At 54.6% G+C, this 12764-nt stretch overlaps 1 protein-coding gene across 6 annotated transcripts; it reads left to right on the forward strand.

Moving 5' to 3' along the window:
* Positions 1-2996: 2996 nt before the first annotated feature.
* On the forward strand, positions 2997-12514 carry CDC25B (cell division cycle 25B). 6 transcript variants are annotated; one of them, XM_060122466.1, is made up of 17 exons: positions 2998-3460; positions 4003-4113; positions 4262-4368; positions 4988-5039; positions 6680-6721; positions 6906-6942; positions 7224-7346; positions 7460-7582; positions 7772-7906; positions 8374-8454; positions 8573-8752; positions 8941-9036; positions 9551-9613; positions 9755-9853; positions 10065-10198; positions 10926-11037; positions 11200-12514. In XM_060122466.1, the coding sequence occupies exons 1-17, from the start codon at positions 3261-3263 to the stop codon at positions 11338-11340; spliced, it is 1836 nt and encodes a 611-aa protein (XP_059978449.1). In that variant the 5' UTR covers positions 2998-3260; the 3' UTR covers positions 11341-12514. The 6 variants fall into 6 exon arrangements, with proteins under 6 accessions (XP_059978450.1, XP_059978452.1, XP_059978449.1 ...); XM_060122467.1 differs by lacking the exon at positions 9755-9853 and having other exon boundaries at positions 2997-3460; XM_060122469.1 differs by lacking the exon at positions 7224-7346 and having other exon boundaries at positions 2997-3460.
* Positions 12515-12764: the final 250 nt, after the last annotated feature.

Raw genomic sequence — 12764 nt, forward strand, 5'->3', positions numbered from 1 at the left:
TTTAATTAATCTAAAAATTATAATTATGTTATTATTATAATATTATTCCAAATTATGTTCTTTGGAAGATATTTTCAAATACAGAAAAGTTTTAGGATAAAACCATTTAATCACCATTAATTCCATCACTCAGAGAATACCCTTCTAGGATACTTATCTGTGCATTTTTTTTTATAATAAAAAGAAAATTTATTTATTTATTTATTTGGCTGCGCCGGTCTTAGTTGTGGCACGGGGGTCTTTTAGTTGTGGCATGTGGAATCTTTAGCTGCGGCATGCGACCTCTTAGTTATGGCATGTGGGATCTAGTTCCCTGACCAGGGCACAAACCCAGGTCCCCTGCACTGGGAGCATGGAGTCTTAGCCACTGGACCACCAGGAAGTCCCCTGTGCATATTATTTTTAATGGGACCACGCTTGGCATAATATTTTTTAGCCCGTATTGTAAAGATCTTCTCATGTCAATAAATATCTACATCAATGACTTTCAAAATTCTTTTACTCTAGGAACCCTTTCTCCAAAAGATCATTTTCCAAGAGCCCAATAGGTAATCATTCAATAATCAGCAATTATTATTGGGCTTGCCAGGTGCCAGGCATCCCGACCCTCCCAATACCTGTTCTCTTTAAATGCTTCAGCTATTGCACAGTATAGAGGAACCACTTTTTTGTCTAGTTCCCTATTGAAGGACACTCAGCTTGCTCTCCATTTTTCATTGTTATTATGAACATACATCTCTGTGTACTTTTATCACCTTCTTAAGAGAAATCTCTAGAAGTAGGATATGGGGGTTAGAGACCAACCTTGGGCTTGGGCCTATTCAAGGTTCTGGGAGACGGGAGGAGAGGTAAATGGCTTGGTCCCTGTTCTTCAATAACTCAGATTGAGAAAATGAGATTCAGGAAAGGGAAAAGGAGATTTTGATAAATAAAGTCCATTCCTTCCAGCAGTTTCTCTTTAGGACTTCATTCTATGCATATCTGTTGCATCATTTAAATAAATGTTCAGCATTAGGGAATTGAGTAAAAATATCAAGTAAAAGAAAGCAAGGTATAAAACATTCTGGCAAGTCCAAATTGAGATGTGCTGTGTGTGTAAAACGCACATTGGATTTTGAAGGCTTGGTACCAAAAAAAAGTATGTAAAACATCTCATTAAAAATTTTTATACTGATAACATGTTGAAATGATAACTTTTAAAATAGGTTAAATAAAATATTAAAGTTTCTTTTTCCTTTTTTGTTTTAAACACCCTTCCTTTATTTATTTTGTAATTTATTTATTTTTGGCTGCGTTGGGTCTTCATTGCTGTGCTCAGGCTTTCTCTAGTTGCAGCGAGTGGGGGCTCCTCTTTGTTGCAGTGTGTGGACGTATTGCAGTGGCTTCTCTTGTTGCGGAGCACGGGCTCTAGGCAAGCGAGCATCAGTAGTTGTGACACGCGGGCTCAGTAGTTGTCGCATGCGGGCTTAGTTGCTCCATGGCATGTGGGATCTTCCTGGACCAGGGCTCAAACCTGTGTCCCCTGCCTTGGCAGGCGGATTCTTAACCACTGCACCACCAGGGAAGTCCTTTTTTAAATGCGGTTACTAGAAAATTTTAAATTACATATGTGGCTCGTATTTGTGCCTCCCATTTTGTTTCTATTAGCTAGGACTGTTTAGACTGACTCCAGAAGAATATGCAACAAATTATAGTAGTGACTGCCTCTGGGGAGGGGCCCTGAAGATTTCGGTGGGGTGGGAGACATACTTTTGTCGCGTCCCCACCCTCCTCACCCCTCTCAGATGGGATTGGGGTCTTTCCATTCCCTTCCTCCACATGTCTCCTGGCCCACCCAACCCCCTACCGCCATGCCCTCCCTTCTGCCACCCCCACCCACTGCTCCTTGGCCTGAAGGATTGGGGCTGCAGGGGAAGGGACTCAAGGCCGTGGCTCCAGCATTCCTGAGCTGCGACCTGACAAGCCGGAGGGCACCTCTCCCTGGGGGAGATGGGGTGCAAGAGTAGCTTACCACCCACTCGCTTTTGGGTTCAGCCTTCCCACCACGGTCCAGGAAAGATGGCTCCCTAGGAGGTGATCAGATAATTAGAAGATGTTCAGTTAAAACTAGTGACAAATTCAGCCTCCCTAATTAAAGAAACACCAATTAAACGTTGGCACCACATTAGCCAAACCGTCAGTAGGCATGAGATAATTCCATAACTGGGTTCTGAGGTTGCTGACACCCTCTTTGGCCCTTACGGCCCAAACGCATGGCTAGACCAACCATTAGAGCCTCCTCTGGGACTGCGGGAGAAAACTGGATCCCTTGGCATCACATCTAATCAGAGGCTATGGAAGCACCCATCAGTTACGTGTCAGCCCCCACCGCGGGTCCACCTCCTGCACTGGGGGCTCCCCGTGGGAATTACGCTTTGGGGCCGCTCTGAGCTGCCAGTTGCAGGGTCAGGGAAGCTGTGGGAGTAGAGGCACCTGGGGTGAATCTCAACTCCACCATCTGCACAACCATGTGACCTTGAACGAGTTAATGAACTTCTCTACGCCTCATTGTCCCCGTCTGTAAAGTGGAATGGAGAAAACAGACCGCACAGCACAGCTGTATTCTGCAGACTCCGGGAATGGAGGCTCTCAAGATGCCAACCGGTGCTTGTGAGTGATGTTAAACGGCGGGGGTCCCTCTGAGGCCACCCTGGGGGGTTGTTGCATCCTCTGAGGCCCTCTTCGCTGGAGGCCCTCTACACACCCTCTTCGCTGGGGGCGGGGGGGTGTAGCTCCAAACCACATACTGAGAAGCGGAATTTGGGAAGCCAGGCTCCTCGAACCGTAGCTGGGAGGGAGTGCGAGGGGTGTAAGAGAAACCCTAATTCCTCCACCCCACCCAAAGCCTGGAACTGGGCGAGGCCCGGCTGGTCCAGCCTCCGCGCCTTCCACCACACGGGCTCCGCCCTCGGTCCCGCCTCTCTTCTAACCCGCACCCCCATTGGTGGCGTTCGGCGGCGCGGCCGCTGTTATTTTTCGAATATATAAGGAGGTGGAGGTGGCAGCTTCTGCCAGAGGCTTCCCGGGCTGGTGGCTGGTCCCTGCGTCCCTCCTCCCTTCCCCACCCTCCCCGCTTCCCTCTCCTCCCTCGCTCCGGCCCCGTTGCTCTTCCTTCCTCCCTCCCTCCCCCCTCCACCCCGGGCCGGCTCCCTACCTCGTCCCGGCCAGCTGTGCCCGGCGTCTGTGGGTCGCCCTTCGCCCAGCCCTCCCGCCCCACCAAGATGGAGCTGCCCCAGCCGGAGCCCGCGGCAGCCTCGACTCTCAGTCCGGCCGGCGTGCGCGGTGGCGCCCAGCGTCCCGGCCACCTCCCGGGCCTCCGGCTGGGGGCTCATGGCCTCCTGGGGTCTCCGAAGCGCGCCGCCGCTTCCTCGCCGGTCACCACCCTCACCCAGACCATGCACGACCTCGCCGGGCTCGGCAGGTAGGGCGCCCCAAGGATACTGGATGTGGGGTGAGAGGCCCGCATTAGGGTTTAGTCCCAGGCCTCTTGGGAGCCCTGCCTGGGTGCCAAATGGGGAGGCATCCGGGACAGAGACTGCTTCAGGGGCCCAGGACTAGGGCTGTGCTGTTCACACCCTCCAGGTGACTTGTTCTTGGCCCGCACAAGCCTCTGGAGACCCTCTTCCCCACCTCCACCATGCTGCCTTCCTAATCTGAGCCCAAATCTCCACCATTTTGCCCCAGGCAGGGGATTCTGAGTCTGGAGGGGGAACTTGAGGGTGGCCCTGTTCCCTCCATCCCCAGTTCTTTCCTGGGGTTAAGGGGTTAAACTCTGGTCCTGCTCCCTGAGCAAGCCTGCAGCTCCAGCCTGGGTTGTCCTTGGAGCAATAAAGACCAAAGTCTTGGCCATTCCTCCAGAAAGGCTTGTGGATGGGTAGGGGCCTGAAGAGTTTAGGGGAAAGCCCTCCAGGGCTGTCTACTGCCCCACAATCCCCCAGGATGATCCCAGCCCACCTCCTCCAGCCTACCTCCTTGCTCTTGCTCCGGGTTCACCTTCCCCTGCACCCAGGAGAACGTTAAATCAATCAACAAAGAGAAGACACTTAGAGTCTCTGTAGAAGGCCTGAGAAAAGGGTAGGCCCTTGATGCCATCACCTCCCTGGGACAGTGCAGAGGCTGGATGGGCCCTTCAGAGGTGGGTGGCTGGTGGGAACATGGGCCGGCCAGCCCTTGAGCCCCATATTTACCTTTCTCCTTCCCTGGGTCCCTGCTCCCTTCCCAGCGAGACCCCAAAGAGTCAGGTAGGCAGCCTGCTCACATGCCTATCCCTGTCCCGTCGGGCGTCTGAATCCTCCCTGTCGTCTGAGTCCTCTGAATCTTCTGATGCAGGTGAGGCCCAGGGGTGCCAGGGGAGTTTGGGGGGCTGCCTTAGCCTCCCCACTTCACTACTGATCAGACTAACATCCTTACCACAACCTGGTGGGCCCAGCAGCCTCCCTCTGCCCACTTCTGGTGGGGCTTACCACGCCCAGCACAGACTGGCTGGGCAAGGTGGGTGTTGGGTGGGGTCCTCTGCGGGAGATGAGATCTTACCTATTTAAAACCAGGCGCCAAAATCCTGAACCACAGCCCCACCTGGGAGGCATCAGGGCTGAAAGTCTGTCATTTTATAACATTCACTTGCCTTCAGCTTTAACTTTTTCCTTTAAAAAGCCATTATCTCTTCTAGAACAGATTATTTTAAACCAGTTCTAGAAAAATGCTTAGCAGAGTTCTGGTTTAAAGCCTACAGGGAGGAGTTTCCATAGTAAACAGGGAGTGGAGCCCTGTGTGATTTGGCAGTGTGTCAGCCCTTGGGGTCCATGGGTGGGTTTTGTTTCATTTTTCAATATGTCAAGACCTAAAATAACAACAGGCTTTTTTCCCTTTTCTGAATAGGGTTGGGACATGGTGGGGGAAAGTGTGCAGGAAATGCCACTACTTTCAAACCAATGCACTCTGTCCTCAGGTCTGTGCATGGACTCTCCCAGCCCTATGGACCCCCAGGTGGTGGAGCAGACGTGAGTAGAGAAGAGGGACCACACTACCAAGGACGGGGAACCTGCCTTGGGGAATCTCAGTTCTACCGTAAACTCACTGGGAATCCTGGGAGAGCAAACAGACCTCTCTGGATCCCCAATGGGGGCACTAATTGACCTTCCCATGTCCTAGAATTCTGCTCCTTGTCTCATGGAAGGGTCTGCTCTCATGGGAGCAGCTTAGAGTGGGTTCAGGGCTGGGGTGGTAGGAAAATATAGTCCAACTAATTCAAAGTTTTTAATTTACTTTAGGCCAAACAAAACAGTTGCTGCAAGCTGGTTTGGCCCTTGGTCATCCTATCAGTAACTTCTGGTTTCAGTGACATTTGACCCTCTGGCCAACCCCTGGACCAGGCCTTTTGTGAGGGGGGAGTAGAGAAGTTGGTGGGCTCTGCTCAGCATAGTTCCCTGCTTCTTGGTTGTGGGGCATGAGTAGTACCTTCCAGAGCACAGCTGTTCCCATCCAGCTGATCATGCCCCAGCAGGGAGAGCAGCTGTCAGGCATTACTGGGAACAGCTGGGCATCTGTGGCCTGGGCTAAGGGACTGTGGCTTTGGGTTTAGGGCAGTGGCTGTCTTTCCTCCCATTGCCTTTGATCAGACTGGGCTGGGCTGCAGGTTTGTTCATAAACAGGAAATGGGGAGAGCATTGGGTGGTGGTGTGGGGACTGCACGTTGGGTTTTGATGGTAACACAGAACTGTCCCTGCTTTACCCCCAGGGCCCAGGTGCAGACTGAAAACCAAGCCAATTAAATTGGTCATCCTGATGCCAGGTTGGCTGGGCACAGCCACCCCCCTACTCGGGGCAGGGGCATCCCCCTGACACTTTAGCCCTCAGTTCCCCCCACCACCACTGCACCTGCTTTGATGGTTACACAGAAAGAAGTGTGTGTGTGTGTGTGTGTGTGTGTGTGTACACATAGACACACAAAAGCCCCGCCTGGCAGGTGGTCTCTGGTAACATAGCTAGCCTCAGAAGGAACATCTGTTGGAATTCTTTGCCTGCTGGCCTCTTCTAAGGCAGGAGGAGGGGGTAGGACAGAGTCTGGGTCCTGGAAAATTCCACAGGAGGGAGGAGAGGTTGTGACCCTGCACATTTGTCGCTAGGGGGTCTGGTACAGCAGACTGAACCAGGCCCCTGTCCTGGAGGATCCAGGACAGTCCCACACAAGGGAGGGAAGCCCAGCCTTTCTGGCATCCAGGCCCTGGAGATATCCACTTTGTCAGGACAAGGCCTGTCATCATAGGATGGATGGATGCCTTTCCTGGCAGCCATATGGCCCTGCTGAGGTGATTTGCATACAGGTGGAAGGCCTGTGGGCAGGCTGGTGAGACTGTTGTTGCCTTGGTAACTCCTCAGCCACCCTGCAACCTACCCCAGCTGTCTCTGTCACTGCCATTCTCCAGGCCTCCTTCATTCACGGCAGCCTTTAAAATCCCAGGCTGCCTCTCATCTCCCCTTCCCCTATACCTGGGCCCCCTGATAGTCTGCATTCTTCCTCCCTCCTCTTTCCCCTGGCCTGAACCTTGGCCCTGGCCCTTGTGGACTAAAAACGTAATGCTGGGGGTGGGCGATGGGCTGTGAGGGGAGCTGGGATGCATGGGACCCTTCTCTCTCCTAGATTTGAACAGGCCATCCAGACAGCCAGCCGAGTTATTCGAAAGTAAGTGCTTGGGCCTTCCTCACGCAGGCTCCCCTGCCCCGTGTGGGTGGAGTAGGCCCAGGGAGGGTGCTTTCCCAGGTCCTCCCAAAGGGGTGCACAGGGCTCTGTGGTGGAGGGGGACCCTGCATGCTCTCTGTCACGGCCCAACTCTTCAGCCCTGAGGTGTCCCTGTTTCCTTCTGCAGTGAGCAGTTTTCTATCCGACGCTTCCAGTCCTTGCCGGTGAGTGTCCTTGAGGCCCGAGGAGGCTCGGGCTTGCTGGCCAGGATTGTGGAGGGGCAGGAGGGACTGTGGTTGGTTCCCAGAGGGTGGACTTGAGGGTGGTTGGTTCCCAGAGGGTGGACTTGAATCGGTTGGGTGTGCCTGGTCTGGCTCTGGGAGCTGGGGCTTTGGAGGTGGACAGGGGAGCTGGGGGAGTTGGAAGAGGGATGGGAGAAGGTAGGGCCTGGGCTGGCACCAGAGGAATGCAGCCTTCTGTACCTGCTGCCCTCCTGGCTCTCTAGGGGAGGCTTCTGGGCCACAGCCCTGTGCTACGGAACATCACCAACTCCCAAGCACCTGGCACCTGGAGGAAGAGTGAAGCATGTGGCCGAGCTGCCCACAGCTCTAGGGAGGACAAAGAGAATGTGCGCTTCCAGAAGGCCAGAGTGGGAGCACTCCAGGGAGAGAAGGGGGCTTGCTGGGATGGTTCTCTGGCATTTGATCACGCACCCCCCTCCGCTCCCTGTATTGCCCGCAGGATGGATTTGTCTTCAAGATGCCGGGGAAGCCCACACATCCCAGCCACACCCATGCCCTGGCAGAGTGGGCCAGCCGCAGAGAAGCCTTTGCCCAGAGGCCAAGCTCGGCTCCCGACCTGATGGTACATCAGGAGAGCTGACCCATGCAGGGCAGGCATGCACGCGGGGCAGGTGCCTGTGAAGGCAGCCTGGAGGACTTGAGGGTGATCCTGAGCCCTGAGGCGTTGGGAAACTTTTCTCAGAAGTTTGGGGTGGGGACTGCCTCAGGGCCCCACCCCTGAGTCGTCTGTGTCTATTCGTCACCCACACAGTGTCTCACCCCTGAGCGGAAGATGGAAGTAGAGGAACTGACTCCCCTGGCCCAATGCTGCTTCTCCCTGACCCCAACCAAGGGGGCTGCCGAGGAAGATGATGGATTCGTGGATATCCTGGAGAGTGACTTAAAGGTGAACAGCCTTGCCCTGTCAGGCCCCCTACCTCTCCCTCCTTGGGATCTCAGAAAAGGGGAGAGCTCTGAGCTCCTACAGCAAGACTATGACCTCACTTCAATGTCAGAAGAAGAATTGGAGGTAACTGAGTCACAGCCTGACCTCTGGCCAATCAGAGGAGAGAAGGTGGCTGGTGCTGCAGTGAAGGGTGGATGGGCAGGGCAGAGGGAAGCCTGGTCCTCCTGCATGGCACACTTCTCACAGTTCTATGCAAGCCCCTGCAGCGAGTGGGGCCCTGCAGCTTTCTAGTTCTGGGGGGCTGCCCTGTGCTCGGGCAAAGCGAGGGAGGTGTGAGCAGGGTCAGGGAGGGCTGCTGGCCTGAAGTTTGCTGGGAGAACTGGGAAGCCTATCCTGGAGGACTCGGGGCCTTAGAGGTTGGACCTTTGCCTGCGAATGTAACCATATCCTTGCTGATTTGGCCTCAGGAGGATGATGTAGTCCCCCCAGGCATGGAGAGCCTCATTAGTGCCCCACTGGTCAAGACCTCAGAAAAGGAAGAGGAGCAGGTGAGCCTCTGGAGAGGCCCCTCAGAATTTGGAGGGGTGGGGCCCTACCCTTCAGGTGGGATTTGGGGTGGAGAGCAGGGGCTGGAAACTCTGACCCCAGACCTGCCACCTCTGCCAGGACCTCATCATGTACAGCAAGTGCCAGCGGCTCTTCCGCTCTCCGTCCATGCCCTGCAGCATGATCCGGCCCATCCTCAAGAGGCTGGAGCGGCCCCAGGACAGGGACCTGCCCATACAGAGCAAGCGGAGAAGGAGCGTGACCCCTCCAGAGGAGGAGCAGCGGGAGGCTGAGGAACCCGTGAGTGCCCTCCTTCTAGGGCAGGACTGGGCTTGGCAGGGCTGAGCTGCCACCCTCCAAGTCCACCCTGCAAGTCCTTCTCAGCCGGGTTTGTGGCAGAGGACAGAGTGCAGGGAAGGGGGGTCCTAGCCAGACGGGGCACTGAGGGGCAGCCTCACCCCTGACCCTGGCTGCCACCTGCCTCACAGAAAGCCCGCGTTCTCCGCTCAAAGTCCTTGTGTCATGACGAGATTGAGAACATCCTGGACAGTGACCACCGAGAACTGATCGGGGATTACTCCAAGGTACTAGCAGTGGGATCCCTCAGGAGGCTCGATCCCTTACTGACTGGCCCCTGAGCCCAGCAGCTGCTTCAGCAACTCCCTCTCTCCCCAGAGGCCCCTCGCTTTGTCCTTTGCATCTTATCCTTTATTCTCATCTAGACTCCTCTCTCTCACTCTCCTTGATATCCCGACTGTACCCAAATCTGTACAGGGCATCTGTGGTATCTCAACCTTGGAAAACATTTCCAAACCATAACATCTTGATTGGAGCTTCTTTGGGCCTCATCCTGGGGCTTGCTTGGCAATACATGGGGGCAGGAGGCATGGGGGTTCATCTCTTCTCCCCATCTTCATTTCCCCTTGGAAGGTTGTTCCCTGGGGATCAGACCCTAGAGGCCCCTCTTGGTTGCTATGGGAACCAGAGCTGAATTTGAAGGTCAAAGCAGGTGTGGCCTTTGGGCTTGGGAAAAAACTCCATCTTTTCCATCTTACCAATCTCACTTTCTCTCTCCCCTCTCTCTCCTCTTCCCTTCAGGCCTTCCTCCTACAGACTGTGGATGGAAAGCACCAAGACCTCAAGTACATCTCACCAGAAACGGTATGCAGGCATGAGCTATTTTCTGGTGCATTTGGGACTTCTGTTTGCCTGTTAACCTCCCCTGGGGTCAGGCTACGCGCATGGGTCAGCCCCTGCCTGCCCGCCTGAACTGCTGGAACCCACCTCCGTGGCCTCCTACAGATGGTGGCCCTGCTGACAGGCAAGTTCAGCAACATCGTGGAGAGGTTTGTGATTGTGGACTGCAGATACCCCTACGAGTATGAAGGCGGGCACATCAAGGTGAGGCAGGGTGACGGGAGAGGCCCTGAAGACTCACCCAGTTCTATCCTTCCTCTGCCCGGAGAATGAATCAGTAGGGGGTGGGTGCACCCTCTCATGGGATTCTGCCCCTCAGGAGGTGGGGTCACTCATCTGAAAGATGGGGACCGCATAGGGCAGGGTCTCCTACCCAGGCCTAGGGCTGTGGCCTGACCTCTGGCTCCTTTGGCAGACTGCTGTGAACCTGCCTCTGGAAAGGGATGCTGAGACCTTCCTGCTACAGAGCCCCATCACACCCTGTAGCCTGGACAAGAGAATCATCCTCGTTTTCCACTGTGAATTTTCATCTGAGCGGGGGCCCCGCATGTGAGTCCCAGCTCCGCCCAGCCAGCTAGTGCTGCTCCTGACCTTCCTCGCCCGGGATTGCGGGTGCTGGAGCCATCCAATGGCCAAGACGCCCAAGCCCAGCCATGGCCCCATCTGGGCCTAGACCTGTTGTCTCACCCGATACCTTGGAGCAGACCTCATCCCCGCTTCCCTGTGCATGGCACCTTCCTCCTGTCTCCCTCTCACTGTCCTTCCCAACAGGCCTCCCATCTACCCTCTGTCCCTTGCCGCCCCCCTCCCCAAAACCTAATTCTCCATCAGTCTCCATCAGTGTCCTTAAAGTCCAAGGGCCCTGTCCCAGTCCTCAGTGACACTGACCCTTCCAGAGTTCAATTGTCCTTTCCTCTCTCCACCTCCTCCTCACCAAGCTTTGTCTAGACCTTCTGAATCTACCTCTTGAACTTTGTCCACTTCTCTCCTTTCTGCCTCCCCTTTCTCAGCCCAGGAGAAATGTCTCTGACAGAGATTGAGCAACTGTCTTCTGGACACAGAACCCCCTTGATTTGCTTCGTTCCTTCTATCTCCCCAACCTCTTCTGTACCCAGTTAGCCAGACTGATCTCAAAGTGTTCTTGTGGCGGACATTCCTCCACTCAAGCCTTCTGTGGTTCCCCAAGGCCCTCAAAGGAGTGGGCGTGGGGACCAGGTCCCCTGATGTACACCCACTGCACGCCCAGCTCTGAACCCCACACCCCTGCTTGTCCCAGGTGCCGTTTCATCCGGGAACGGGACAGAGCCTCCAATGACTACCCCAGCCTCTACTATCCTGAGATGTATATCCTCAAAGGCGGCTACAAGGAGTTCTTCCCACAGCACCCGGTACCATGGGTGGGGGTGGCCATAGTCTCCGTGGGAGGGCTGGGCTACAGGGAAAGGGCTCGGCCAGGCGGTAGCCCTAGGAGAAGGAGTAGGGAGGACTGGGTCACCCCACTGAAGTTGCCCATTTCCCCGTATTGATCAACCCATCCCATCCTGCCCTAGACCTTTTGTGAGCCTCAAGACTACCGGCCCATGAACCATGAGGCCTTCAAGGATGAGCTGAAGACCTTCCGCCTCAAGACGCGTAGCTGGGCTGGCGAGCGGAGCCGGCGGGAGCTCTGCAGCCGCCTGCAGGACCAGTGAAGTGCTGGCAACTGTCCCACCCGCCTTTCTTGCTTTGTGCGGCCTGGGCGTCAGCTGCCCGGTGGCTTACAGGGCTGAGGGTCTGCTGTCTGGGCGAAAGACGGTGAGGGTGTCCTGTCTGTCCACCCCAGTGCTGATCCCCTGTCTCACTCCAGTCATACTCCATATCCTGGTGACACCCACGCCCCCACCCCTGGCACCCCTGGAAGAGCCCAGCCTGCTGACTTAGTGAAATTGGATTAAGTCTAGTTCAAAGGAAGTATTTTGTGTCTAGCAGGAGCCTTTTCGTTTTTTTTTCTTTATTGTTTGGGTTAACCCTTTGTCTTCCTGTATTCAGAAAAGCCCCCTTTTTTCTAGGGGCTTTGTTTGTATGTATGAGGCTGAGAGAAAGCTACAGCCCCCTGGGATGGGCCACAGCTGTACTCTTCGCTGCCCTAGGATTCAGCACTATGCCCCAGGCCCTCGACAGCACTCCTGAGTGTGTGCGCCATGTTCCCCTTTCTCTTTTCCTCTTTCCTGTCCCTCCATATGAACACCTCCAGCACGGACATGAGCTCTTACTCTTTCCTGTTTCAGTGTTATCTGTAGGCTTGATTTGTCTTTTTTTTTTTTTTTTTTTTTTGCCCATCTCAGGATAGTCACAGGCTAAGGTTTAGGTTCCCCCGTCCAGTTGGGGTTAAAGACTCAAATTTCATAACCCACTTGGCCCTGGCTTCTGTTGCCTCAGAAAGGGATGTTATTATCTGCGGAGGCCCTTGGGTGAGGGCTAAGGCCTGCATCCTGAGCCCACTGGAAGCCCAGCCCTCACTGCTGTGAACCCTGGGGCCTAAACCATGTCAGAACTTACTGCTGTCTTGTCATGGATGGACAGATGGACGAATGGAAGAGTGGATGGATGGATGGCCATGGATGCACAATGCCTTGTCTACAAACCGCTGAGTTGAAAGTGTCTCAGTGAGGATGACAGCCTGCAGCAGGAGTATACATGTATCTGTGTGGACAAAATCTTTACACTTTAAAGTTTGGAGATATTCAAAAGGAAATGTCATGGAAGCAGCTAAACCAAGGCCAGCCACCTCTGGATTCTGAATCTCAGGAAATGGGCAGGGCTTCTTGAAGGCCCTGATGAGTCATCTGGTAGGGTCTTGGTTCAATAAAGCACTGAGCAAGTTGAGTAAGGCAGCATGTGTCCTGTGGAGCCCTTGACAAGACTGCGGCAGACACTGATGGTGGAATATGGCAGGGGCAAGTCAGCAGGTGGAGGCTGGAAGACCCCTGGGAAGGTGGCCTCTTACCCTCTTCCCAAGTCTTGCCAAGATTTTGGATTCAGCCTCCCCATTTCCCTCATCTGGCTGCTCAAGCACTTCTGGGCTCACCCTTCCTAAATTCTGCACCAAAAAGGCAAGAGTGATGCCATCAGTTCT

This window comes from Lagenorhynchus albirostris, chromosome 15, assembly GCF_949774975.1.
Source record: "Lagenorhynchus albirostris chromosome 15, mLagAlb1.1, whole genome shotgun sequence".
In the NCBI taxonomy this organism is placed as follows: Eukaryota; Metazoa; Chordata; class Mammalia; order Artiodactyla; family Delphinidae; genus Lagenorhynchus; species Lagenorhynchus albirostris.